The sequence below is a fragment of the Orcinus orca genome, chromosome 3 (assembly GCF_937001465.1).
Source record: "Orcinus orca chromosome 3, mOrcOrc1.1, whole genome shotgun sequence".
In the NCBI taxonomy this organism is placed as follows: domain Eukaryota; kingdom Metazoa; phylum Chordata; class Mammalia; order Artiodactyla; family Delphinidae; genus Orcinus; species Orcinus orca.
Genome location: NC_064561.1, coordinates 30287615 through 30312943, shown reverse-complemented (window position 1 = coordinate 30312943; position 25329 = coordinate 30287615). Strand labels below are relative to the sequence as shown.

Below are 25329 nucleotides of genomic sequence, written 5' to 3'. Positions count from 1 at the left end.
CACTCTAGCCCCTAAAATCAAAACCTTTGCTGCCTAGTCTCACCTAAATTTCTAACAGGTTATATTCCTGAATCACTGTTGGAATTTAGTTAATAGACTGAATTTGTCTTTTTGAATTGATTGAAGTAGGCAGTACTTCCCTGTAATTCTTTGGCATAGAGAGTTTCAACGGAGGTAGACTTTTCAGCCACCACAGAAATAAAATACTAATTAAATTTAAGTATTATTCAAATAGGAGTATTACATTAAAATTAAAATGAGTTTTTTTCAGGACTTCCCTGGCAGTCCAATGGTTAAGAGTCTGTGCTCCCAACACAGGGAGCACAGGTTTGATCCCTGGTTTGGGAACTAAGATCCCATATGCTGCAGAGCATGGCCAGCGTTTTTTTCACAAATCAATCTAATTTAAAGCATCCTAAAATCTTTCTTCCTCAATTAAGTAAACAGGAGCCTCCAGCTTCCTTAAAAGGCGATAAAGGACATATTGGAATCATAAGGAAAAATTTTAAATCTCATTTCACATTCATATTCCAGGTATTAAAGAAAAGAGTTCATGTTAAATTCATCCTATATGAATTAATTACAATGTTGCCAAATACTCCACTTAAATGTGAATCAAATAAGAATGTTTCAAGCTTTAGGCTTAAATATATCTATATAAAAATGAGAAAAATGCTTTGGAAAATTAAAATGTTATTGGAATCATTCCAGCTAAAAATTCACTCTTTTCATTATGGAAATTTTGATGCCAAATGATGCTAACCAAATATAAACATTTAATGATTTTAGTTTGAGTCTACACACATGCCTTATAAAAAAGTATTATCTGCAACACTTTAACTTATACTTACACATCTACATTTTTAGCTGTTGCACAATACACATTAGATTTCACAATTTCTGTGTAGAAAACAATATGCATGCTGCCTTAAGAACAAAAAGGTTACTACCTTGTCCCAGTTACTCGTTTATAGTTGTCTTTGGAATGGACTGCTAAAATACTGACTCCCGAACCAATGTTTACTACCAGAAGTGGATAGGGATCATCCAGGTTGAAAGGCATCTTTTGGCATCTCTCAGGTTCTGAGGCATTAGCAAAATAATAGCACTCTGCTTGTCCATTGAAACTGACAGAATCTATATACAGCAAGCCCTTTACAAGGCAGTCAAGTTCATCCAGTTTGTGCAGGTGGAGGTTTCCAATCTGTAAAAAAACACCAAAGTGAGTTTTATAAAGTGAACAAAGGAACGCATTCAAAATACTTGACTCGACTATACCATATAATTTCCATGTACTTTACAAAACTTCAAAATCATTTACAACCCACACGTTTTCACTTGTTTTCTTTTGTGTCAAAATCTCTTAGGGACTTCATTTAGTCCTGTGGTTCTCAGTGGTGGTGGTATTACTTCTAGAGGTGTTTTGGAAATCTGTGTGGACTTTTTAGTTTTCACAAAGATGGGGAGGAGGAGAGAATCAAACTAACATTTACTGGGCAGGGACTTGGGGTGCCAGACATCTGCAATGGGTGGGGCAGTTGTGAAAAAAAAAGAGTTAACCCTTCCCTGTATTACCTTTGAACATTACAACAGACATTTTTGTAGGCAGCAGTAGGAAAATTCATTTATAATTATCTGAGCCTATGTGAACAGGAAGTATTTTATCTATATGTGTATAGACACAAGGTATTCTTTTTTTTTTTTTTTTTTTTTTTGGCGGTATGCGGGCCTCTCACTGTTGTGGCCTCTCCCATTGCAGAGCACAGGCTTGGGACGTGCAGGCTCAGTGGCCATGGCTCACGGGCCCAGCCGCTCCGTGACATGTGGGATCTTCCCGGACCGGGGCACGAACCCGTGTCCCCTGCATCGGCAGGCGGACTCTCAACCACTGCGCCACCAGGGAAGCCCGACACAAGGTATTCTTTACGTGGTTTTAATACATACTAAATTTGCTAGGAACGCAACCACCACATAAAGTGAGGACGTGTACTTTTTACTGTTTGGAACTTTACCTTGTGTTGTTTAGCATCTTCGAAAGTTATGTCACAACAGCAATACCACTTATGGTATTTGATTCTCCAATAAAACATACCTTATCAATCTTAGCATTTGTGGCTTTAGAAATTAAGTTCAATCTATGTACATACAAGCATCTAAATCTGACTACTTCATTATGCCCTCTTGTGTGATCATACCAGAGAATCTACCTACTGATATATAAATACCTTAACTTCCTGTCTTTATATTATAGTTTGGGTACTAATATGAAATTATTAAGTTCATTTCAGGTTAGTAAAGAGTATATTATAAAATATTTACTATAAAAGATCTCAGCTTAGATAAGCTTTTCAATTCTCTAAGGACTTATTAGGTATCACTCCCCCTTGTGTTCCCATGGCATCTCTTTTCATAGCAATAGTATTAATTATAATGCATTGTACTTCTTAATTATAATGCACTGAACTTATAGTTCACTTAAATGTGTGGTCTAGGATACTGCACTCTCTGAGAGCTAAGTCTGTGTCTTATTCCTAGCTGACTTCTCAGTGCCTAGCACAATAACTAACACAAACTAAGTGTTCAAATATTAGCTTAATAAATGATTGAGCTCCAACAAAAACAAATATTATAAAACTTCGTCACTAGAAAATATCAATACTTCTTAAAAAAAAACTTAGAACTCCGTAATTTGAATACCAGGGTCTCCAAACAATGGCCAGGTGAGAGCTGGCTTCAAGGACACTGCTTTTGGCAAACACTAAATATCACGCATCCAAAAAAACTGGATTCGAATTTATGGTCAGATTACTCAATAAACTGAATACAAATCAGTATTACTCATCATAAAAATTTTTAATAAAAACTACCCCAAATTACAAGGTATTCACTTCCGTGAGCCATATAAGTGATCGCTTATGTTCTAGATTTTCTTATGTGAATCTGAGAAACGAAATGGTCCACATGCATATTTTCAAGAAAAACAAATTTCAGTAAATCCAAGTATAAACTTTTTTTTTTTTTTTTTTTGCGGTTTGCAGGCCTCTCACTGTTGTGGCCTCTCCTGTTGCGGAGCACAGGCTCCGGACGCGCAGGCTCAGCGGCCATGGCTCACGGGCCTAGCCGCTCTGCGGCATGTGGGATCGCCCCGGACCGGGGCACGAACCCGGGTCCCCTGCATCAGCAGGCGGACTCCCAACCACTGCGCCACCAGGGAAGCCCTAAACTTTTAAATCTTTATTCTAATGGGAAGGACTGGACACTTGGCAAACCCCTACTAGCACAGAAATCGACGCTTACATAATCCGCCTGCCATATCCAAATGACCCCCTTCAAGACAGAAACATGGTAGGGTCAATGGTATAAAATCCAAGAAAAAAGGGCTAATAGGGACTTTCATTCAGGTGTCTATTAAGCAAAAGATACAGGTTTCAGTTAGGGTTTGGGAAGATGGTGGCCTTAGGAGAGATGACTGGATAATACTCAAAAAAACAAGCAAACACAGGATAATAATAGTGAAAATATTTCAAGCCCCATTTATATCTGGCTTTGCACACTGCCAAATTCACTGAAGTCTGCTTTTACTGTAGCTTTGTAGCAGTTCCTAAACTTAGCAGGTTTTACTCCATATTATGTACGACAGGACCAACTCTGGCCAGTTTTTACTCATTGTATAAAGGTGTTTAAATGCTCCAATCAAAAGTAAGTCATGAATACATACTTCCCCTGTATCAGCAGGGGGAACTAGTCTAAGGAACGTATCAGACAGAAAACGAGCCTCATACTTTAAAAACTGAAGAGAATGGGTACCGATTTTTGCCTGTGAGCGAAATACCTACTGTGCGAAAATCTTTTTCAAACTTGTAAGCACCACCTCCTGTAGCACATAGCACCGTGTGTAATGTTGAGAAGTTTTTATCTCTTCCCATTTGGATAAAAGTAGGCAGGTCCTGGGTTGGAAATCTGATAAAGTGCAAGTTCCCTCTCCGGCCAAAAAGCGTTAAATCTTTCAGTTCAAGGTGTACATCCCGAATACCAGTGGATCCATAGGCTACGTTAGAAGTCAGATATTTCCGGATACTTTTTAAGCTCTCAACTTCTTCTTGTTCTTCCTCTGCTGTGATATCGATAGGTTCAAAATATGAGAGCTTTACCAGAGTTCCCCCGATGTCCATGCCAAACCATGGGAAAGCTATGGATAAAAAATAAATAAAAATATATATCCTGATTTTAGAAATGCAAATTAGGACCTAGTTAATTAGCCACAAGCTTCATTTACCCTGAATCATGCATTCAGTCAATAATACTTTTGAGGTAAGACAAATCTATGTGAAACTCACCCTTTTCCCTTCAAAATGTTATTCTGTGTATTTTCTCAAAACCCATAACTCAGCATGCCTGCGGCTGGACCAGGGCCTTTTAATTCCTGGTCTGGTAGGCATTCCTTTTCATTTATTACATAGTTATCATGTGCCCCAGGAGATTAGGAAAAATTTGGACCAATTTGGTTTTAATAATAGGTCATCACCTACGGCTTGAAAATGTTTCTACGATTTTAATGTAATAAAATTGGCCTATAATCACTTCAAGTAACCCAAGGGAAAAGTACCTCCTTAAAAAGAACTTTTTTTCTTTGCTCATTAAACTTACTAGGCTTCTTTAGTGCATCTGGTTAATAAAATTAGCTGTTGATAACGCTGAAAGTAAATCTACTTGGAAACAGGCACATTTGGGGAGGTAGCATCATCTGGGTTTGGGACTTGGTGCTCTCTCACTAACTGGGCTATATGACATAGGAAAAGCCATTAACCTCTCAAATCTTAGTTTCCTTAAGGTCTGTTTCTATTCTCTGGGATCTTAATCATTATGATAGAGACTCAAAAATAATACTTAAGATACCTAGATTACAAAATGCCTAACAACATGTATTTAACAGTTTATTATGTATAAGTTGTCAAGGAAATTTAGTTCCCTTTGTTTCTTATATATTGATATTTTACTTATTTGATATGTGTGTACCATTAGAAACCGGAAACATACGATTCAATGAGAAAAGATTCGGTACATTTCTCTATACAGGCACAATGCTTTTGTCACCTATAGATTTGTATAAACAACTAAGATGCTGAAGAAACTAAATTTTCTCAATTTTGTTGGGCAGCTAGCAATGGAGGCCATCTTAAATAAGTAAAACACTTTTATTGATATATATATTTTTTGGCCACGCCCCATGGCTTGTGGGATCTTAGTTCCCTGAACTAGCGCCCTGCGCCCTGGGAGTGAAAGCGGGGGCTGCAAGGGAATTCCCAGTAACACACTTTTAAAATAAAGGAGAGGCCATTCAAGACTCACCTCACATCCAGCCTGTTAGATACGTCTATGTCTGTTCTCTTAGGGGTATCTGCTCTTAAAGGAAGAGTAACTGGAGATGCTATATTGCAGACCATGAACGTCTTGGTTACCTTAATATCCAAACTAGAACATTATAGGTCCCTTCTTTTGCACAGAGATCCTTTCAACTCAGCAGAGTTCTGGAATTCATTTCCTTATGCCAGAGAAATAATCACCATTCAAAAAGTATGGGGGAGGCAACAAGAACACAGAAGACACGTATTCTTAATTACGATCCACTCCTTTGATTTAGCAAGTGATCTAATTTCCAGTGCATTAAAGCAAATACTTATGCTTGTTATTTTGTCACTAACTAAAATGAGAAGGGGAGGGGGCACAAAACTCAAACTTTATTGATTTGTGATGAAAGTACAAAGTTATTAAGGACAACCAGAGGCCCACTAATACTTCCATGAGGTAAGAAAAATACCACTTTCCAAAGAAATCAGGCAAATATCTAAATCTATAGCTTTGCTGCTTCTGGCCAAGGGACAGGTTAAAAGTAGGTCACCAGTGAGTAAGCATCCTACTTCTTGCATACAGCCTAAACATTTCTCATTCTCTCGAGAATAAAACTCTCCACTGTCGAGGTGAAAAAAATGAACCAAAAATACATTTAAAGAACAAAACATACCTTCCATAAATATAAATAAGTACTTTGATGATGGCAAATAAACATTACCTTCTACAGACTTTTGAGCATTTCCTAGAATCTCTCATGATGTTTACGTGGCCTTCCAAAAAAATAGTAGCTCCTATTCTATTTCTCACCCGAGCCTAGGAGAACTGCCATTAGTTCCCCATAAGTAACAAAAATATCCAGAACCAGCATAAGCAGAGTGCTACCAAGAAATTATCTTTCCTACCAGGTAGATTAGGTATGCAAAAGGAGAAACCCACATGCCTGATCACCTCTTTAGCCACAAGGGCAGACTGCTAATTTCTAACAAACTGCATTATAAAAGTTTGGTGTCTTGTTAAGTGTTGGTAAGAGGTAGCGGAGAAGCTTTAAGGAGCTATTTAATTGCTATTGGCCCCATGCAGATTTTAGCCCAAAGGGATCCTATGCCAAACTAGAATTTAATTGTTCTGGAGCAGAAAGAGAAACCAAATGCTGAAAATGTTCAGAAGCATTGGTGGATTATTTTAAGGAACAGAATTCTAAAATGAGCACGTGCAATGGTCAATTCCAGATACTGTTCAAGTTCCCGAATAAAAGACAGTTCACTCTTCCCAATAATCATTCCGAATAAAAATGTTGTTTTAAAACAGACTAAGAAAATAAACCATACTCACACCTTCAGTATTATAATTCCTCAGAAGAGCTTCAGAAGACTTTTCCCCCCTTTGGTAAATTAGTTACATCTAAGAGAATATTAGAAACTATCACCTCCAACTGCACCTTACTATCCACTGGAAGTGATCATTCTTAAGTAATGACTCAATTTACAAACAGTTATATAGAAGCAAACGGCACACATATGCTACATACCTCTCTCTGGTCTTGACAAAAACTTCACATACCTTACTGCTTGGGTTAGCAAAGCAGACACACAAACCTACACTGCACCAAATGAATAAATATATATATGTATATTAAAAAAATCTTTTATTACCACTCTATTAATCATGTTACATGCTCTACAGGTAAGCAAAACAGAGGCTGACCCTTACCTTAAAAAATCACGTCAGTTGAGGTACAGAGGAACACCACTGCTTAGATTTTTACTATTATTTAAGTAGCGTGAAAAACACAAGTAAAGGTAACGCAAACATTGCCACTGTTTGGGTTCTAGAAAAAAATTTTTCATTAGATTGTTTGACTTCATTCTTCTCCTGGAGTTGAATTAACACATAATTTCAAATGCTCATCTTTTAGTTATACAATTTAGAGGGTGAAACCAATTCCTTTTCTTATTTTCTGGTTAAATACAGGCATTTGGTTTACAGGCTGGTATATACTAGTGATGTATCAAAAAGCAATGTTTTCTAACACTTGGGTGAGTAACTGTAAGAAAATGTGTGAAGCCAAAGTCACTTGTTTAACTAGTATGAGATACAGTTTTTAGTTACTAGTGCTGCTCTAAGGATTAAATGACGCAATGCATGTAAAAGATAGTGCTTACATACAAAGTGCTCACTAAATTTATGATTATAAGAAAAAGAAACCCTATGCAAGAACTCAAAAACAAGTGTGTCTTTAGCTAAACTGAGTGGTTTGAAACATCAGAATACTTTCCAGTTATATATATATATTTCCATGACAGTTCATAGTTGAAATTCTTTCCCACATGCAAAAGAACAAGATGTTCTTTATTTTTACTGTAAAGAGCTGAGTAGACAGTAAAGTCATCTTTTACATATAGGAAACTGGAAATGTTATTTCAGACTTCTAAATCATATTAACTGACTGGTTTTTCAGCATAACTCTTTTAACATTAATGGTCTCACAGTGTACCACAATATATTAATAAACAAATTACTTCTAAAAAATAGATGTTCTTTTACTTCTCAACCTAAAGTTTATTTTATAAACTCTTAATTATCATCTTTACTAGATATGAAACACCTTTGCCAGAGATGGTATTCACACCTGACTATAAGTTTGCCCAAATCTAAGTAATCAAATCGCTGTCAAGGCAAAAATAAAATAATAACATAAGGGTCAGAATATGAGCTTGTCATAGTTAAACTCATTTTACTAAATGGAAATTCTAACACAAGCAGAGAAAACCTATGTGTTGAGGGAAGATGTCCAACTGTTCTACATTACTGCATCTGTTCAAGATTCATTTAATTCAGCAAATGTACAGTAAAATAGTAGTATTTCTATATTACTCTCTCATTTTAAGACTTCACATCAGTATTTCATAGACTCCTGAACGAGAACTCTTTAGCTATTGTGTTTTTTTTTTTAAATCATTGTTTAAAAAAATGTTTTAACTGGCAGATAAAACTACCAGATAAGAAAGGTTTGTGCTTCTCTAAGTATTTAGACTACGCCCTACAGGTGCAAAAGAAAGAACACAGGACTATGAGTCAGGTGACTTAGGGCCCTGAACCTCAGTTAGCAGAGTTGTAAAAGGTGTACAAGGTGTACAAGTTGTACAAGATGCAGCCTTGTAAAAGTTACTCTGGGGCTCAGTAAGTTCAGTTTTCCTCAGCAGTAAAATGAGAACCAAATTATCTCACATTTAAATAACAATTAACCGTTTCTGGAGTGCTTTGGTATGTTGCCTCTCCGTGGAGGTTTTCAAGACCGGACGGACGGGCGGGAAAAGACAGTATCAGTGCTCCCGTTCTATAGCAAGAGATTTCCTAGAACTGTTGGGAGGATCGCACAACACTGCAAAATGGCAAAACACCAATACAATTCTAAGACAGAAGCATGCATCCCGCATTCCTAGTCGCTCTGGAAGAATGAACTTCAAGTATGACAATCACAACGGCTGAGTGATTAAATAAGCTATTCACAGGAGTAAAAGGTTTTAAAAAGGCTAAAAATAAAAGGAAGCAAATAAAAGTTGATCTACTCTCTTTCAGTATGGAAAGTTTTTTTTTTTTATAAGTATAGGTTATATATAGTCGTAGAAAAATCTCTACGGGTAGTCACCAAAAGATTAATAGTGGTTAGCTCTGAGTGGCGGGAATACGGATGACTTTGATCTTTTTATCTCTGTTTTTAAAAAAACAAACATGAACTAGTTGTTATTCTAAACAAGTCACGGCACTTACCCACCGGTAGGTTACACGCCGTGTTTAAAAGCTCTAATTATAACAACAGAGACAAATCCCAGGAACCCACCGGAATTTCAAGGACACAAGCAGAAAGCTCAGAAATCAGTTTAAAAAAATTAAAAAAAAAAAAGTGGTAAATGTCCCCGCGCAACTTGACATCTGTGACAACCCATTTTCAACTTGATTTCAGAGGAAGCTGGTAACTCTGGTCTTGCCTGCCAAACCCCAGAACAAAAATTCCCCCTTGCACCTCCCAGCTTTCGAGGAGGAAAGGCTAGGGGGCGGCAAGCGTTCGTCAACCGAGCGTAGGGGGATGGGAGGGAGCCTCGAACTGGGTGCTGCAAAGGTCCCTCCGCCCCCATCCCGTGCTGGGCGACGGCTGGGAGCGACCGGCTTCGAAGCAGGCCACCACAAGGGGCTTCCCGACGTGGCCCAACTTGCTCTCCCAACCCGACGAGCCCAAGCCCCCATCTTACAGGGTTTCTTGGCATCCTTGATCTTCATGGCGTCGGCCTGAGGGGCGAGAGGCAGCCTCGGGTACGGCGCGCAGAGGGTTGCGGCGGAGACTCCGGAGGTAGCTGGGCCGCGCGGGGAGGCCCGGCCGGTTCCTCCCCTCGGGCCGGGCGGGGCGGGCCAAGGGCGGGGCGGGGGCGCCTGAGATTAGGCCCCGGCCCAGGGGGCGGCCCCCCCCACCCCCGCGAGGGGCGGCCGGGACCGAGCGAGCAGGGGAAGGCCGCCGGCCTCGCCGCTCCGGGGCCCCCCGCCGCCGCTCCAAACAAAAGGCCCCGGTCCCCCGAGCCGCCGCCGCCGCACTGAGAAGCAGCCCGCCCAGGCCCGGCGCCCACGTGACGCGAGGGCCCCCTCTCTTCGCTCTCCGCCCGGCTGCTGGGGATTGTAGTTCTCCGGGTCGCAAGGCCCAGCTCTCAGGCTGCAGCCTTACAGATGGACTACAAAACCCAGGATGCATCGCGGGCCCTCCTCCGAGGCCCCTCCGCTTTCGGAGATGGCCTCAGAGTGGTCCCAGAGAGAAGGGGGCGGGGCCTTAATCACGCCAGCGACGGGGCTACCAATGGTGGCTGATGTGGGCGGGCTCCCGAACCCTAGAGCTGAAGCCTCGCGCCGCCGCCGAGGGAGAAGGGGGAGGGAAGTCTTTGCTGGTACTATCATGGCAGTTCTGCAAGTCGCAGACTTCCTTTGGAGGCAGAAAACCTGGTCAGTGTGCCAGGGAAAGCGGTAAATACAGGGCTCTAGAGCCGCTCTTTAGACAGACCAGTGAATGCATTTGTAAATTAAAGTCATTCACGAAGGAATCCCCTTGCTTAATAGAGACACCGCGAATGCAGGAGTTGGAATGATGATGATAGTAATGGCAATAGCAGTAATAGGTAATAATAGGCACTCTGCTGAGCTCTTTTGGGGAATTATTTGATTTAATTAAGTAACTTTGTGAAGTTCGTGCAATTATTATCTATCACTCCTTTTGAAGATGGGACAGGAACTGAGAAGTTAAGTCACTTGGGAACACATGCCCTTTGCCGCAGTTCCTTGGTCCCCTCAGGGGCCCTGTAGCCCAGCTCCCTCCTTCCAAAGGGGAAGTTGACCCCCAGAAAAGAAAATTAGGTGCTACAGTTCTCCCTCCTTTCCCTGTGCCTGCTAGATTCTGAGTTCTCTAGCTGGAATGGGAAGGGACAGCACAGGGAGCTCTTCTCCTGGCCTCCCCTCCCCCAATTAGCTGACCAGGAATTTAGTGACTTTGGCAATAGATGGTTTGAGAGTTGGCAATGGAGGATTGAGCCTTATTGCACCTTCTTTGTGGAGGATATGACAAGGATTGTGAATAAGAACCGGAAGGGACACAAACGATCATTTAGGGAACATGAACAAAGAGCTAGCTTGAAATATAATGATTGAAATATAATGATTAAGAGCTTAAACTTGAATTCACATCTTGGTTCTGCGATTTGGTTATAAATTTGGGCAAATTACTTCATCTCTCTGATTCTCATTGGGAATGATGATGCCTACATCTCCTGGGATTGAGATGAAGATTGAGTTGAAAGAAGGCATATAAAGTGCTTACCTCGTTGCCTGTCGTAGAGATAGCGATCAGTAAATGATGACTATGTTTTTATTGCCATTGTTATCCTTACTGTAAAGATAAGGTAGAAAGATTAAGTATCTAGACTGTTTGTCCAAGGTATTATTTAGGATTGGACCTGAGGTCTGATTGGTGCTTTGTGGTTCCTTATCTTTTGTTATTTTGATCTCAGTTTCCACATTTGTTATTTAGAAATATATTTTTATTTATATTTTTTATAGAAACATTCTTCTGAGCTCCCAGATATGTGACCTGATAACTTAGAACCCTGAGTGTGTTCTAAGTTAACCTTCTTTTCCTCTTATTTTCCCCAAGTCATTCCATCCCACACAGAACACTCGATATTCTTGAATGGTCCTGTTTTCCCACATTTTTTTGGAGTGAGAGCCATGACTTCTGATTGACATGGCTTCAAAGAGTGTTCACTATCTCATATGATTCACCTGCTGCTTAAGTCTCGTGTGCAACCCTGTTGTCTACCAACAGATATTCCTGCCTCATTTGGTAGCACCTGCTTGGAAGTCAAAGGGGAAGTGATACCTGTGCCTTGTAATAGGCTGGCCATGAACCAAGAGGAAAGTGAGCTGGAAATGAGAGCCATAGAAATTTTTTTTTTTTTTTTTTTTTGCGGTACGCAGGCCTCTCACTGTTGTGGCCTCTCCCGTTGCAGAGCACAGGCTCCGGACGCGCAGGCTTAGCGGCCATGACTCACGGGCCCAGCCACTTCGCGGCATGTGGGATCTTCCCGGACTGGGGCACGAACCCTTGTCCCCTGCATCGGCAGGCAGACTCTCAACCACTGCGCCACCAGGGAAGCCCAAGCCATAGGAATTTGGGTAAGTTTTTTGTTTTTGTTTTTTTGGCCGTGGGGCAAGGCTTGTGGGATCTTAGTTCCCTGACCAGGGATTGAACCTGGGCCCATAGCAGTGAAAGCGTGGAGTCCTAACCACTGCACCGCCACACCAGGGAATTCCCTTGGGTAAGTTTTGGACACAGGCTTTTGCTAGTTTCTGTGGCCATACATGGATAACTTAGTTTAATTTAGCTTCAGTGTTAGGCTTGCACCTGTGTTGTCGTGTGTGAGAAAAACACTGACCTTCAAATAGTGAGAATCCTAGCCTTAGATCAGTTATGGAATTTCTGTATGACCCTGGGAAAGTCCTTTCTCCACTCTGGGTTCAAGTTACACATCTGTAAAATGAAACAATTGTTTGAGATTTCTTCCATCTCTGAATTGAGGTTCATTAACATATGCCTCTTTTTTAGGAGCAGTAGGAGATGAGTTCAAGTTTTCCCCAGTGTTACTGAAACTGACAGGTCATCATGCTTCAGTTTCTGGCCAGAATCTTTCTTCTGCAGCCCCTGTTGGCTATCAGCCCTAATCCCTCCCTCCAGCGCTGTCTGGTTAACTGCATTTTCTCTCTTCCCTAGCATGTCCTCAGAATCCTTCCGGCAGAGTGAGTGCAGGAGCTGCAAAGAACATCTAAAGGGTCCAAGAGAAGTTCTTGATCTGAGCACTTCCTGTCTCAATATTTATTGTCTACCAAACACAGTTAATCCGCCCCATCTTGCAGAGTGACAGAGGAGACCTGACACCTGCTCATTTTGCTTTTACTGAGTGGGTCTCCCTGGAGACAGGTGGTAGATTGTACCTAATGATGACTGTGAGGTCTCCTGGTATGAAGAAAACACACACACACAAACACAAACACACACACATTCTAGCTTCAAAGCCCAGACCAAGCTGGTAACAATGGGTTCTGTCTCTAATTAGATGGTCAAGAACATGCTCCAGTCAGTCCTTGAATCCACAGAATCAAACCAGCGTCTCATCGTGGGGAGCGTCATTAGTATGAGCGTCATCGACATCATCATTAACATCATCATCACCATCACGCTAGTGGAAACACAGTTCTGTCCAACAAATAATAATTGAGCCTTGACTCTGTTCTGGACACTGGAATACATGCCGGGGGAGAGAGAGGTAAGAAAGAGAGAACAATAATCAAGTCAACAATTCAGTAAACGAGAACAGGCTGTGATAAGTGATGTGAAGGCAGTAACCAGGTGGACGTGCTGGAGGGTGCCTGGGATTGCAGGAGAGGAGGAGGGCTGCACTTCAGCTTGGATGGTCAGAGAAGGCTTCTCTGAGGAGGCGGTGTATGAGCGGAGATCCCTGCAGATTGCTGGGGAGGACAGAGGTGTGGCTGGTACTGAAGGTCAGTTGGGTGGAGGGACAGAAGCAGAGCACGTGGAGTAGAGAGCAAGGGATAAAGTGATCGGAGGTGGAGTTGCAGAGGTGGGCATGCTGGGCCTTGAGGACCACTGGAAGATTTTAAGCAGGGGAGTGAGATGATCTCTGATCTTAGAGGGCTACTCCGGCTGCTTCGTGAAAAATGGGTGGATTGGAGAGGTACCAAGACTTGTAAAGGCTCGTCACCTCGGGCTCCTCCCGCTCCGTCCTGGCCCACAGGCCGTCAGTTGCCAAGTGTGTGCTGGAAGCACTCCAGGAACTGTGTGAGGGTTTGAATCCGTGTGGTGGCAGCAGAGAGAGCGAGAGAGAAGTGCTCAGATGCGGACCGTCATTTAAGAAGCGCTTATGGAGCTCCTACAGTGCGCCAGGCACTGTTGTAGGGATGAGGGATATGATGAAGAACAGGACAAAGCCCCCATCCTCTTGGAGCTTATATTCCAATGGGGACAGAGTCAGCAAGCAAGTAGACCGACGTAGAGTGTTATATTCAGTAGTATAAACTAGATAGTATATGTAGATAGCATAAATGCTTATGAAGACAACAACGCAGGATGAGGGATCACGAGTGACGGGGTGTTTGAGAGATAGAGTGGTGGTTGAAGATGAATTAGATGAAGTGGATGAGGGGAGGGAAAGGGAGGCTTGAAGGGTAAGTTGTAGGGTTTGGGCTTGAGCTCTAGGGTGTACGGTAGTGTCACTTACAAAGAAGGGGAGCATGGGGAATAAATAAGCGGGACATCAAGGGTTCTGCCTTGGTCTTACTGATCCTCTAGGGCAGCGCTCCCCAACCTTTTTTGGCACCAGGGACCGGTTTCGTGGAAGACAGTTTTTCCACGGTTTGGGGTGGGGAGGGGGATGGTCCAGGCAGCAGATGAAGCTTTGCTCACTCAGCCGCCGCTCACCTCCGGTTCCTAACAGGCCTCGGACCTGTACTGGTCCTTGGCCCAGGGGTTGGGGACCCCTGCTCTAGGGCCATCTTCTCCTCAGATGTGGGACACAACGCATGCTTTGTTATAGCAGTCAGCTGGTTTCAGTAGTTGACGGTTTGCATCTTAGAGGCACCCACAGCTTGGGTGTCACATACTCCTGCCCTGCCCAGGAATGAGTCCTGTCAGGTATTTCCCTGTGGGAACAGAGAAGAGCCTCTCTCTGGAGCTCTGCCCTGCCTGCTGATCCCCACCCCCTGGCTCAGTAACCTCAGCTAGTCCAGATAGGAGCTCGTCGTCCTCCCACCCCCTCTTCTCTTGCCCACTCACTTTCCTAAAGGCCCTGCCTCAGCTCATGGTACCAGCACCCACCCACTCGCCCAGCACAGAAAGTTGGGCGTCATCCTGGCCTCCTCTCGCCCCCTCACAGTCCACATCCAGCCAGTCACCCGGTCCTCTTGTTGTTATCCTCGCATCTACTCCTTCCTGTCTAACCTCACTGCTCTCGTCTGAGCACCAGCCTCTGCATCTGACATTTATACTCTTAAAGGTCCTTCCTGCCTCTTGGCTGACTTTATCCCATCTGGCCTCCTTACCGATGCCAGAGTGAGTTTTCTCAAAAGCAAACCAGACTGTATCATTTCCAGGGCTTAGAACCATGCCTCTCCCGCAGTATTGTCTTCAGGATAAAATCCCATCCTAGGACATAAGACCCATCGTGATTGGATGCTGGGAACCTCTTTAGCTGTATCTCTTGCCTCTCTGCACCCTTCATTGTATGCTCTGATAAGACAAAACTGCTTATAGTAAACTGAGTACATGCTACTGCCCATTGCTGTTACCTCTTATGCATGTGTAAACCTCTCTCTTGAGTTCCCATTGAAAGCCTATTTATACTTTAAAACCCAACCCAGAAACCCCCTCCTCTGGAAAGACTTCCTTTCCTCTATGCTACTTCTGGTCCCTGTACATGCTTCTGTGTTTACCACTCATTGCATTATAACATAGCGGTCCATTTACTCACCTGTCTCCTTCAATACCAGATGAACTCTTTGAGGGCTAGGGTTGTGACTTATTCTGCTTGATATCCGCAAGTCTAGTATGGGGTCTGATCCAGGAAGTTGGCTCACAAATGATTAAATTGGATGAGTTTGGGTTCAAGTCCTTCAGATGCAACCTGGAAACTCATCCTTCTAGAAACTTCCAGAACCAATAATTACTGACAACAAAGGCAATTTAGTAGGAGTGAATCGTACTTTATGGGCATAACACTGAAGAGCGTAGCACCCGGGAACCATTGTGTATTTCCTAACACCATGTTTAATCAGGGACAGCTCTAATTATAGACGGACCTCTTCCTGGCCCTGGGACGCCTACGCAAGTGTATTTATTTATAAAGGCTTTGACCATATTAGAGCAGAGTGCAATGGTTAAAAGCTAGACATCACAATCCAGCAGAACTAGGTCCTGATCTCTGATTGATTGTGAAGCTTTGGAGTGGTACTTTTTCCTCTCTGTGTCTTGGTTTCCTCATCTGTAAAATGAGGATAAAAATGGCTCCCATGCCTTCAGCCTTTGTGAAGACGAAATGACTTCCTGCATCTAAAGTGCTTGATACAGTCGCTGGCCATGACAGCTCTGGTGGTGACTCCTGCAGAGACAAAGCATTCACGCTGATATTCAAGCTGCCATTTAAATGTCTCTTCTGCTCTCACTACCGTATGCAAGCAGACTAGATTAGGGTGCCTGTTTGACATCTTAGAACACTTTAGGACTTTTGTTCATAGCATTCATCGTGACACTGTTTGCGTCATATTTCGTCTGACTTCCTGACTCAGCTCAGAAAGATCCCAGAGGACAAGGACTGTGTTTTTTAATCCTTAACTCTTAGCACAGTTCCTGACACAGAGAAAGCTCTCATTGAATATTTGAATGACTGAGCAAGTCTTTCTTACTAGCATGCTATCTTGGCATGGGGTATTTGTGTGTGTGTGTGTGTGTGTGTGCGTGTGTGTGTATGTGTTTGGGGGGCTATTTGGTGAGGTTAGAAGTGAAAGCACTGATAGAAAGCCCATGGTGATGGAGAATGGGGGCAGATTCTGGTTAGGGAGCTCTGCACCAGTATAATTAGAGATTAAGAGCACATAAGGACAGGCCCCGGCATCACAGGATTTTTCAGGCTGTCACTGCCTTAGGCTGTGAGGCCAGTGTGTATAATAAAAATAGTTTGCACAGTTCTGCTTTGGAAATCAGGACTCTGACTGAGAGCTTAGCCAACTAGCCAGCAAGAATAGCTTTCTGGAGCTTGGAGCCTCATGAAAATTCCAAAACTGGGGAATAATAAAAAAAAATAGGTTTGTTTGCTGGCTTTGAAAAACTACATTAAAAAAAAAAAAGCAAAAAACCTTCTCAATATTCTCTTCATCTGCAATACAAATTATCAGACACTTCCTGTGCACCAGCCCACAGAAGAGAGGAAGAAGGAGCCAGGAATAAAGCAGGTGCTTCATAGGAAGTCATTGGCTAAGGCATGAAGAAGAGTAAGCAGTACGGTGTGGTCGCCAGATTAATACTAATCTAAGCGTGGGGCACAGGTGAGTGCCGGCACCACCTGTTTGTGATTAGCTACCCATTCGATAGGGAGCTTGCCACAGAATGTAATACATCAACGACATCACTAGGCACACTGTTTGCAGTTCAGCCGCTATTTTTTTCATAGCAAGATATGCTCCATGAAAGTAGCATTGTATTCTTCCCTGTTTTGGTGCAGTCCGTCACTGCCTTAGGCTTGGACCAGTAACAGATAGTTCTCTGACCAGCTGCTTTGAGCAGCACTGGTCTAGAGCATGGACTTCAAAATCAGTCAGACTCAGCTCTGCTGCTTAAGCGAGTCTCCTGAGCTGTCTGAGCTTTGGATTCCAAGTCTGCAAAATGAAGAGTCATTCATTCAAAACAAAGTTTGAGCACACACTGTATACTAGGCACTGTTCTGTGAGTTGAGGATATTGCAGTGACCCTGGCTGATAGGATTCCTGCTTTCATGGGGCCTACAGATAAAGAAGTGAGATAATTACAGCTTATGATAAGTGCTGTTAAGAAAGTCAACTGACTCTTTGATGTGTGTGTAACAGATTGGATGGTTAGGGAGGTTTAAGAAGGAATCAGCTGTGCGAAGAACTCAAGAAAGAGTACTCTAAGCAGAGGCGAGAGCAAGTGCAAAGGCTCTGAGGCATGCTGGGGGAAACAAGAAGATGGCCAGCGTGCCTGGAGTGGAATGAGGGAGGGGAGGTAGAGCATGGGGAGAGGTGAGGTCAGAGAGGATCCAGTTCATGCAAGGCTTAGTAGGGCACAGGGAAGAGTTTGGATTCCATTCTAGAAGCAATGTGATACCATTGGAGGGTTTTAAACCAGACAGAGTTTTTTTTCTGAACCATGTTAAAGAGTTTGGACTTTGTTCAAAGAACAACAGGGACCCACCAAAGATTTAAAAGCCTGAGAGTGTCAGGATTAGAAGCACATTTTATAAAGTTTACTTGGGTTGTGGTAAAGATAGCAGTTAGGTGGGACTAGAGGCAAAGAGACCAGGGCTTCCCCATTGGCGCAGTGGTTGGGAGTCCGCCTGCCGATGCAGGGGACGTGGGTTCGTGCCCTGGGCCAGGAAGATCCCACATGCCGTGGAGTGGCTGGGCCCGTGAGTCATGGCTGCTGAGCCTGTGCGTCTGGAGCCTGTGCTCTGCAATGGGAGAGGCCACAACAGTGAGAGGCCCGCATACCGTTAAAAAAAAAAAAAAAGAGACCAGCTAGGGGAAGACATTCTGGTAGTGGAATGAGTGAAGAAGTGTAAGAATGACCGAATTAACATCCTTAACTGGATCGCAAGCTTCCTTATGTCATGAGCCTCACCGCCTCTTGCTTTGGCTGTTCTGTGGCATGAACTTTAGGTCTTTGTGAAAGTCAGTTTTTAATTAACATTCAACTAGCTGAATTGACTAGCTAACATGAAATCAAACTAGATCCTCCATCCACTCTTCAGAAACTGACTGCTTGTGTACAGCGCTGGTCTTGTCCATGGTATAGAAGTCTATCTCCTTTACCTTGTTCTCCTCTCACCTCTCACTTCATACCCACTGATGCTCAAGTCTAGGTGAGCCTATTTCCAACAGCAACTGTACTAGAGGGATTTCCATCTGGAACCAAACAAATGCCTAAGCCCTATTTGGAATGCGTATTTCCACAGTCATCCAGCCAGTGTTGCACAAGGCAAACTGGCACTTGGTCAGCCTGCTTAAAAGAGCTCTTAGTGCTCTTACATGAGAGGCGGGCTGTTCATCACCAGAGACCTTGCTAGCCATCATGTTGGCAACAATGATGAGAGCTGTTTATTGAGCAACTACCAGGCACTGGGCTAAGGGATTTACGTTTATTCTCTGATTTTAAACCTCACAACAACCTTATATGATAGGTGTTCTTAACTAACTCTATTTTAATGAGAAAGGAACTGGGAATCAGAGAGGCTAGGTAGCTTATCTAATGTCATACAACTCATCGGATGCCTACCAGGATTTGAATGTAGTTCTTGCTGATTCCAAAGCCTTGTGTCATTTTAATAGTAAATTTTAATTTATTTTTTTATTTTAGTGACTCCTTATAATTTTTAAAGTTATTTATGCTCATTGTCACACATTCCAACAATTTGAGATTATATAAACTACTGAAAGTATTTGTTCTGGTTATCGATTGCTGTGTAACAAATCACTCCAAAGCTTAGTGGCTTCAAAACATTCATTTAATTATTACCTCACATGGTTCTGGGACCTGACTGGGCTCTCCTAGTTGTGTCTCTCTCACTGTCTGTCATCTGGTTGTGGTCGGATATCAGCCAGGGCTGGAGTCATCTTAAAGCGTTTCTTACCCTCAGGTCTGGCCCCTGAGGCTGACTGGGATCTCCCTGGGGCTGTCTGCTGGAACACATACACTTGGCCTCTCGCTGTGGCCTGGACTCCCTCAAAGTGTGATAGGTGGGATCCAAAAGGAAATGGAAGGAAGTAGAAGCTGCTCATTTCTAAAGGCCTGGGCCAGAAATGGGCAAAGGGCCACTTCTGCTATTTTCTATGGATCAAGCCAAGATTGAGGGGAAGGAGACATTCCATGAACGTCAAAGAATTTGGAGGCCATATTTAAAAACTGCCACAGTCTGCTTCTGACCACAAATTATTTCTTTTCCTCTTTCAGCAAAATGAACTTGTTCCATCGCGAGACGCTCCCAAACTTCTCATGCCATCAGGTTCAGGCTTGAAGTCCAGGATCTCGTCTTTGGTATCATTTCCAGGTATGACTGGAGGTGCCTTGAGTGTGGTTTCTTAGTTACAGCTCTTCAAGAATGAGTCTTTTTTTTTTTATGAATTAAAAAAAAATAATTTATTTATTTATTTATTTTTGGCTGCATTGGGTCTTTGCTGCTGCGCGCGGGCTTTCTCTAGTTGTGGCGAGCAGGTGCTACTCTTCGTTGCGGTGCACGGGCTTCTCATTGCAGTGGCTCCTCTTGTTGCGGAGCATGGGCTCTAGGTGCACAGGCTTCAGTAGTTGTGGCATGCAGGCTCAGTAGTTGTGGCTCATGGGCTTTGTTGCTCTGTGGCATGTGGGATCTTCCCAGACCAGGGCTCAAACCCGTGTCCCCTGCATTGGCAGGCGTATTCTTAACCACTGCACCACGACCGGGGGAAGCCCAAGAATGAGTCTTGATCTGAGTATCTGTGAAGTAAAAAGATAACTTATCTGTCTTCCATACCTAACATCCATCTGTGGGCTAGGCATCTGAATGCTGCAGTAAATGTATTGTGGGTTCCTTGATTAGGGTCCAGTTCTAGTCAATGTTTCTCTGCAGCTCTGCCTGTTACCCGCAAACTGGGTTTACCTCTTGGTGGATGTGGAAGCCAAATGACATAACCAAGTCAAAGAGTGGGAGAAGGAAGGATTTATTACTTGCAGTAAGCAAGGAGAACACCTGGGATCTTCCCCCAAACAAAACTGGGGAAGTTTTAAGCTAAGGGTATATACATACTCATGAAGGGGCTGGAGCAGAGAATTCAGCCTAGAATTGGGGCAAAGGTTGACAGAGCTTGAGTTGACTGAAGTCGTGAGGGTCAGGAAAGGTCAATATTATCATTCGTTAGGTTCTGAGCAGCCTGGGGTCTTAGCATGCAGTTAGCATCCTCCATCTGGGTGGGGGGCCTTAGTTCCTACAGAACTCAGAGCTCTGTATCAGAGTGTTATGTATCTCCTTCTCTTTTTGTTCAAACTGATTCTAAAAAAACTTTGAGGATTTTTATGATTTTTACTGGAGTTCCTTGCATGGGGAAAAAAACCATGACACAAATCTTTTTGGCTCCTGTAAGTCCTTTTCTACCTTGGATGCCTTTTCAAACCACTGTGGGACAGCGCCCTTAAGAATCTCAGAAATCCTGTTGTTCATGGAGATAGGAAGGCACACCCTTAAGCTCTTTAGAAGGATTTTGTCTGTTTGGAATGGTTGATGAGGTACCTTAAACCTCTCTGAGCTCTTAACAAAAGATGCAATGCTCATCCTTTGCTGGAAAGCCATTTTAATTTGAGAATAGTTTGCCCTCTGGAGAAGCTGGGAGTGAGAAGTAGTTTTATTTTCAAACCCAGAAAACACTGGCTTTTACATAACCTCTGCGTTCTGCTTGAAAACCAAAAAAGTTCCTTTTTTTAGCTTCTCTCTCTTCTTTGTATTTTACTAGAGGCAGGTTGGTCAGATCATCATGTTTATGAGGTATGTTTCCTACTTTTTGGCATTACAGCAGACAACAGTGTCACCAAACTTTCTGAAACCGTGCACCTCAGATTGGGACCTGAACCCACACAGCCGAGACTTGAACCTGGCCAAAACCCATAGTCTTCCAACTGAGATCACACACCTGGTTTCAGGGCTTAATGAAGCTCAGGTTTTTGTTTCTTTTTGCGGTACGCAGGCCTCTCACTGTTGTGGCCTCTCCCGTTGCGGAGCACAGGCTCCGGACGCGCAGGCCCAGCGGCCGTGGCTCACGGGCCCAGCCGCTCCGCGGCATGTGGGATCTTCCCAGACCGGGGCACGAACCCGTGTTCCCTGCATCGGCAGGCGGGCTCTCAACCGCTGCACCACCAGGGAAGCCCGAAGCTCAGGTTCTTGATGTCTCATTGTAGAAAGAATTTAGTGAGAGCCAAAGTGATAGGTAAGAAATGGATTTATTTAGAGAGAAACATACTCCACAGACAGAGTATGGGCCATCTCAGAAGGCGAGAGCGGCCTTCGGAGAAACACACGCCACAGACAGAGTGTGGGCCACCTCAGAAGGTGAGAAAGGCAGCAGGGTATGGGGTTGTCAGTTTTTATAGTGGTGGGTAATTTCATAGGCTAATGAGTGGGAGGAGCATTCCAGCTATTTCAGGAAGAGGCGGGGATTTCCAGGAATTGGGCCACCGCCCACTTTTTGATCCTTATGGTTGATCTTGGAACTGTCATGGCGCCTGTGGGTGTGTCATTTAGCTTGCTGATGTGAGCGTATACTGAAGCTCAAGGTCTAGTGGAAGTCGACTTGTCCACCATCTTGCACCCATTTGGTTCTAATCAGTTTATATCATATCCTCGGGCTATGTCTTTCTTTCAAAGCTTGTGCCCTGCCTCCCTCCCTCCTGTTTCATTTCCCCCCCCCCCCACAAGGGTCCCCTTTTGCTCATGGTCCTCAGGCTTGACAAGGCTCATTTAGCCAGTTCTCTGTCAGAGTCTCTCACGATGTTGCAGTCGTCTGGCTGCGGCCAGAGTCATCTTGAAGAATGGCCCAGGCTACACCCATCTAATCCCTCCTCTGGGAATTATCACTGGGGTATTGACAGAGGAAGCCAGTTAACTAAGGGCAGCCAAGCCGAGAGACATGGGGACTTTTAGAGTCAAAGTGGGGCTGAGCGTAGTATACTACTAGACTATATGCAAGACGGTTGAGAAGAAAGTCATGTTTTGGGAGAGAAAACAGAGGTAGAGATGACAGAGAGCACTGGGCACTCTGATTCCTGGTGGCTTTCTAAGCCCATATGTTCTGTCTGGGCTTTGTTTCCATAATACCTTTGCATTCTCACCATAAACTTCCATTTTGACTTGATTCTGAAACAGGAGGGAAGGAGGCAGTCCACAACCTTTGAAAGAATGACATAGCCCGAGGACAATGTTTCCACATGTTGCCAAAAGGGCCCCAGGCGGGAAGGGGTGGGCAAAATCGATCCCAGTTGCAAATCCTCACTTTAGATAAAAAGCAGACATTTTTGCATAAAACTACAGACCCCAACGTTGACCTCTGCATCTGACTTCCCAATCCATCTGACTCCTTTCCCCTGGGTTTTTGCCTCCAAAACTAAATGGCATCAGGAGGAAGTAGGTACCAATGCCAATTTTGTAATGTTGACACTGAAGAAAGGAAAATCTGCATAGCCCCCTCCTCCCTTCCTCCCAGTCCTGCCTGTTTAATTACCTCCAGTGATTTCAGCATTAACTAGGTCTGCTGATCCACCCTGCTGTGAAGAACAACAGTCTTGACCAGATCTGATAGTGGAGAGAAATGGGAACCTTTCCCTAGTACCTTTCATGTGGGTCCCAGCTTGGGTTGAGGGTCATGGCTTTGGTGGGTCATAGTTGGAACACATTTGGCATTGGCATTGGCATTGTCTGAGGGTGCGGAAGGGATTCTGTTTCCACCAGTTGCTCTACAGTATCACAGTGGGTCATGGGCATAGAAGTCTGATTAGTGTAGAAACTGAATTTGCATGGCAAGAATATGATTTATCCATAGAACTATAAAAGTACCTTAGTTTTCCAAAAAGTCCTTTGTTTATACTTTATATAAGTTTGAGAAAGAATGAGTTGTCCTTGTTAAATATTATGGTGATGATGATAATGATTTCATCTGGGGTAGTGGCTTTCTCCTGGCCCTCTGCCATCAGAGCCTGTGGGGCAGGATGGGCCTGGCTCTCTGATCCTCTGTCTTACTACTTTTTTGTTTTTGGCTGCATTGGGTCTTCATTGCTGCACGCGAGCTTTCTCTACTTGTGGTGAGCAGGGGCTACTCTTCGTTGCGGTGTGTGAGATTCTCATTGCGGTGGCTTCTCCTGTCGCGGAGCATGGGCTCTAGGTGCGCGGACTTCAGTAGTTGCAGCATGTGGGCTCAGTAATTGCAGCATGCAGGCCCTAGAGCGCGCAAGCTTCAGTAGTTGCGGTGCGTGGGCTCAGTAGTTGTGGCTCTCAGGCTGTAGCGCACAAGCTGTGGTGCGTGGGCTTAGTTGCCCTGCGGCATGTGGGATCTTCCCAGACCAGGGATCGAACCTGTGTCCCCTGCATTGGCAGGCAGATTCTTAACCACTGTGCTACCAGGGAAGTCCTGTCTTACTACTTTCTCTCCTGCTCATTTACCCGCCTTCTGCTGTTCTTTGACTACCAAGCTCCTACAAGGCCTTTTTTTGGTTTTTAATTGAAATATAGAATATAGTTGATTTACAACGTTGTATTAGTTTCAGGTATACAGCAAAGTGAGAGATTGGTTCAAGATGGCGGAGTAGGACGTGTGCTCACTCCCTCTTGCGAGAGCACTGGAAACACAACGAACTGCTGAACAATCATTGACAGGAAGACACTGGAACTCACCAAAAAAGATACCCCACATCCAAAGACAAAGGAGAAGCCACAGTGAGACGGTAGGAGGGGTGCAGTCACAATCAAATTAAATCCCATAACTGCTGGGTGGGTGACTCACAAACTGGAGAACGTTTATACCACAGAAGTCCACCCACTGGAGTAAAGGTTCTGAGACTCGTCAGGCTTCCCAACCTGGGGGTCCGGCAATGGGAGGAGGAATTCCTAGAGAATCAGACTTTGAAGATGAGAGGGATTTGATTGCAGGACTTCGACAGGACTGGAGCAAAAAGAGACTCCACTGTTGGAGGGCACACACAAAGTAGTGTGTATGTAGGGACCCTGGGTAAGGAGCAGCGACCCCGTAGGAGACTGTCCAGACCTACCTGCTAGTGTTGGAGGGTCTCCTGCAGAGGTGGGGTGTGGCTGTGGCTCATCGTGGGGACAAGGACACTGGCAGCAGAAGTTCTGGGAAGTACTCCTTGGCGTGAGCCCTCCCAGAGTCTGCCATTAGCCCCACCAAAGAGGGGTAGGCTCCAGTGCTGGGTCACCTCAGGCCAAACAACCAACAGGGAGGGAACCCAGCCCACCCATCAGCAGACAAGCAGATTAAAGTTTTACTGAGCTCTGCCCACCAGAGCAACACCCAGCTCTACCCACCACTAGTCCCTCCCATCAGGAAGCTTGCACAAGCCTTTTAGATAACCTCATCCACCAGAGAGCAGACAGCAGAAGCAAGAAGAACTACAATTCTGCAGCCTGTGGAGGGAAAACCACATTCACAGAAAGACAGACAAAATGAAAAGGCAGAGGACTTTGTACTAGATGAAGGAACAAGATAAAACCCCAGAGAAACAACTGAATGAAGTGGAGATAGGCAGCCTTCCAGAAAAAGAATTCAGAATAATGATAGTGAAGATGATCCAGGACCTCTGAAAAAGAATGGAGGCAAAGATCAAGAAGATGCAAGAAATGTTTAACAAAGACCTAGAAGAATTAAAGAACAAACAGAGATAAACAATACAATAACTGAAATGAAAAATACACTAAAAGGAATCAATAGCAGAATAACTGAGGCAGAGAAACGGATAAGTGACCTGGAAGACAGAATGGTGGAATTCACTGCCATGGAACAGAATAAAGAAAAAAGAATGAAAAGAAATGAAGACAGGTTAAGAGACCTCTGGGACAATATTAAACACCACAACATTCGCATTATAGGGGTCCCAAAAGGAGAAGAGAGAGAGAA

General features: G+C 43.9%; 1 protein-coding gene across 5 annotated transcripts in view; it reads right to left on the bottom strand.

Annotated features, from left to right (window-relative positions):
* Window positions 1-25329, bottom strand: part of PANK3 (pantothenate kinase 3) — a 59793-nt gene that overhangs the window by 13529 nt on the left and 20935 nt on the right. For 2 of the 5 annotated variants that reach the window (XR_007476207.1, XR_007476208.1), the window contains exons 1-3: window positions 9603-9914; window positions 3837-4189; window positions 951-1204 (exon numbers count right to left, since the gene is read on the bottom strand). Coding sequence is in view for 3 of the 5 variants with exons in the window: in XM_004271977.3 (XP_004272025.1) it covers window positions 951-1204; window positions 3837-4189; window positions 9603-9630 (635 nt within the window). In the remaining 2 variants the exon portion in view is untranslated. Of the gene's footprint in view, window positions 1-950; window positions 1205-3836; window positions 4190-6880; window positions 6900-9602; window positions 9941-25329 lie in introns of those variants that run through there. The other 3 variants (XM_004271977.3, XM_049707224.1, XM_049707225.1) reach the window with 3 other exon arrangements.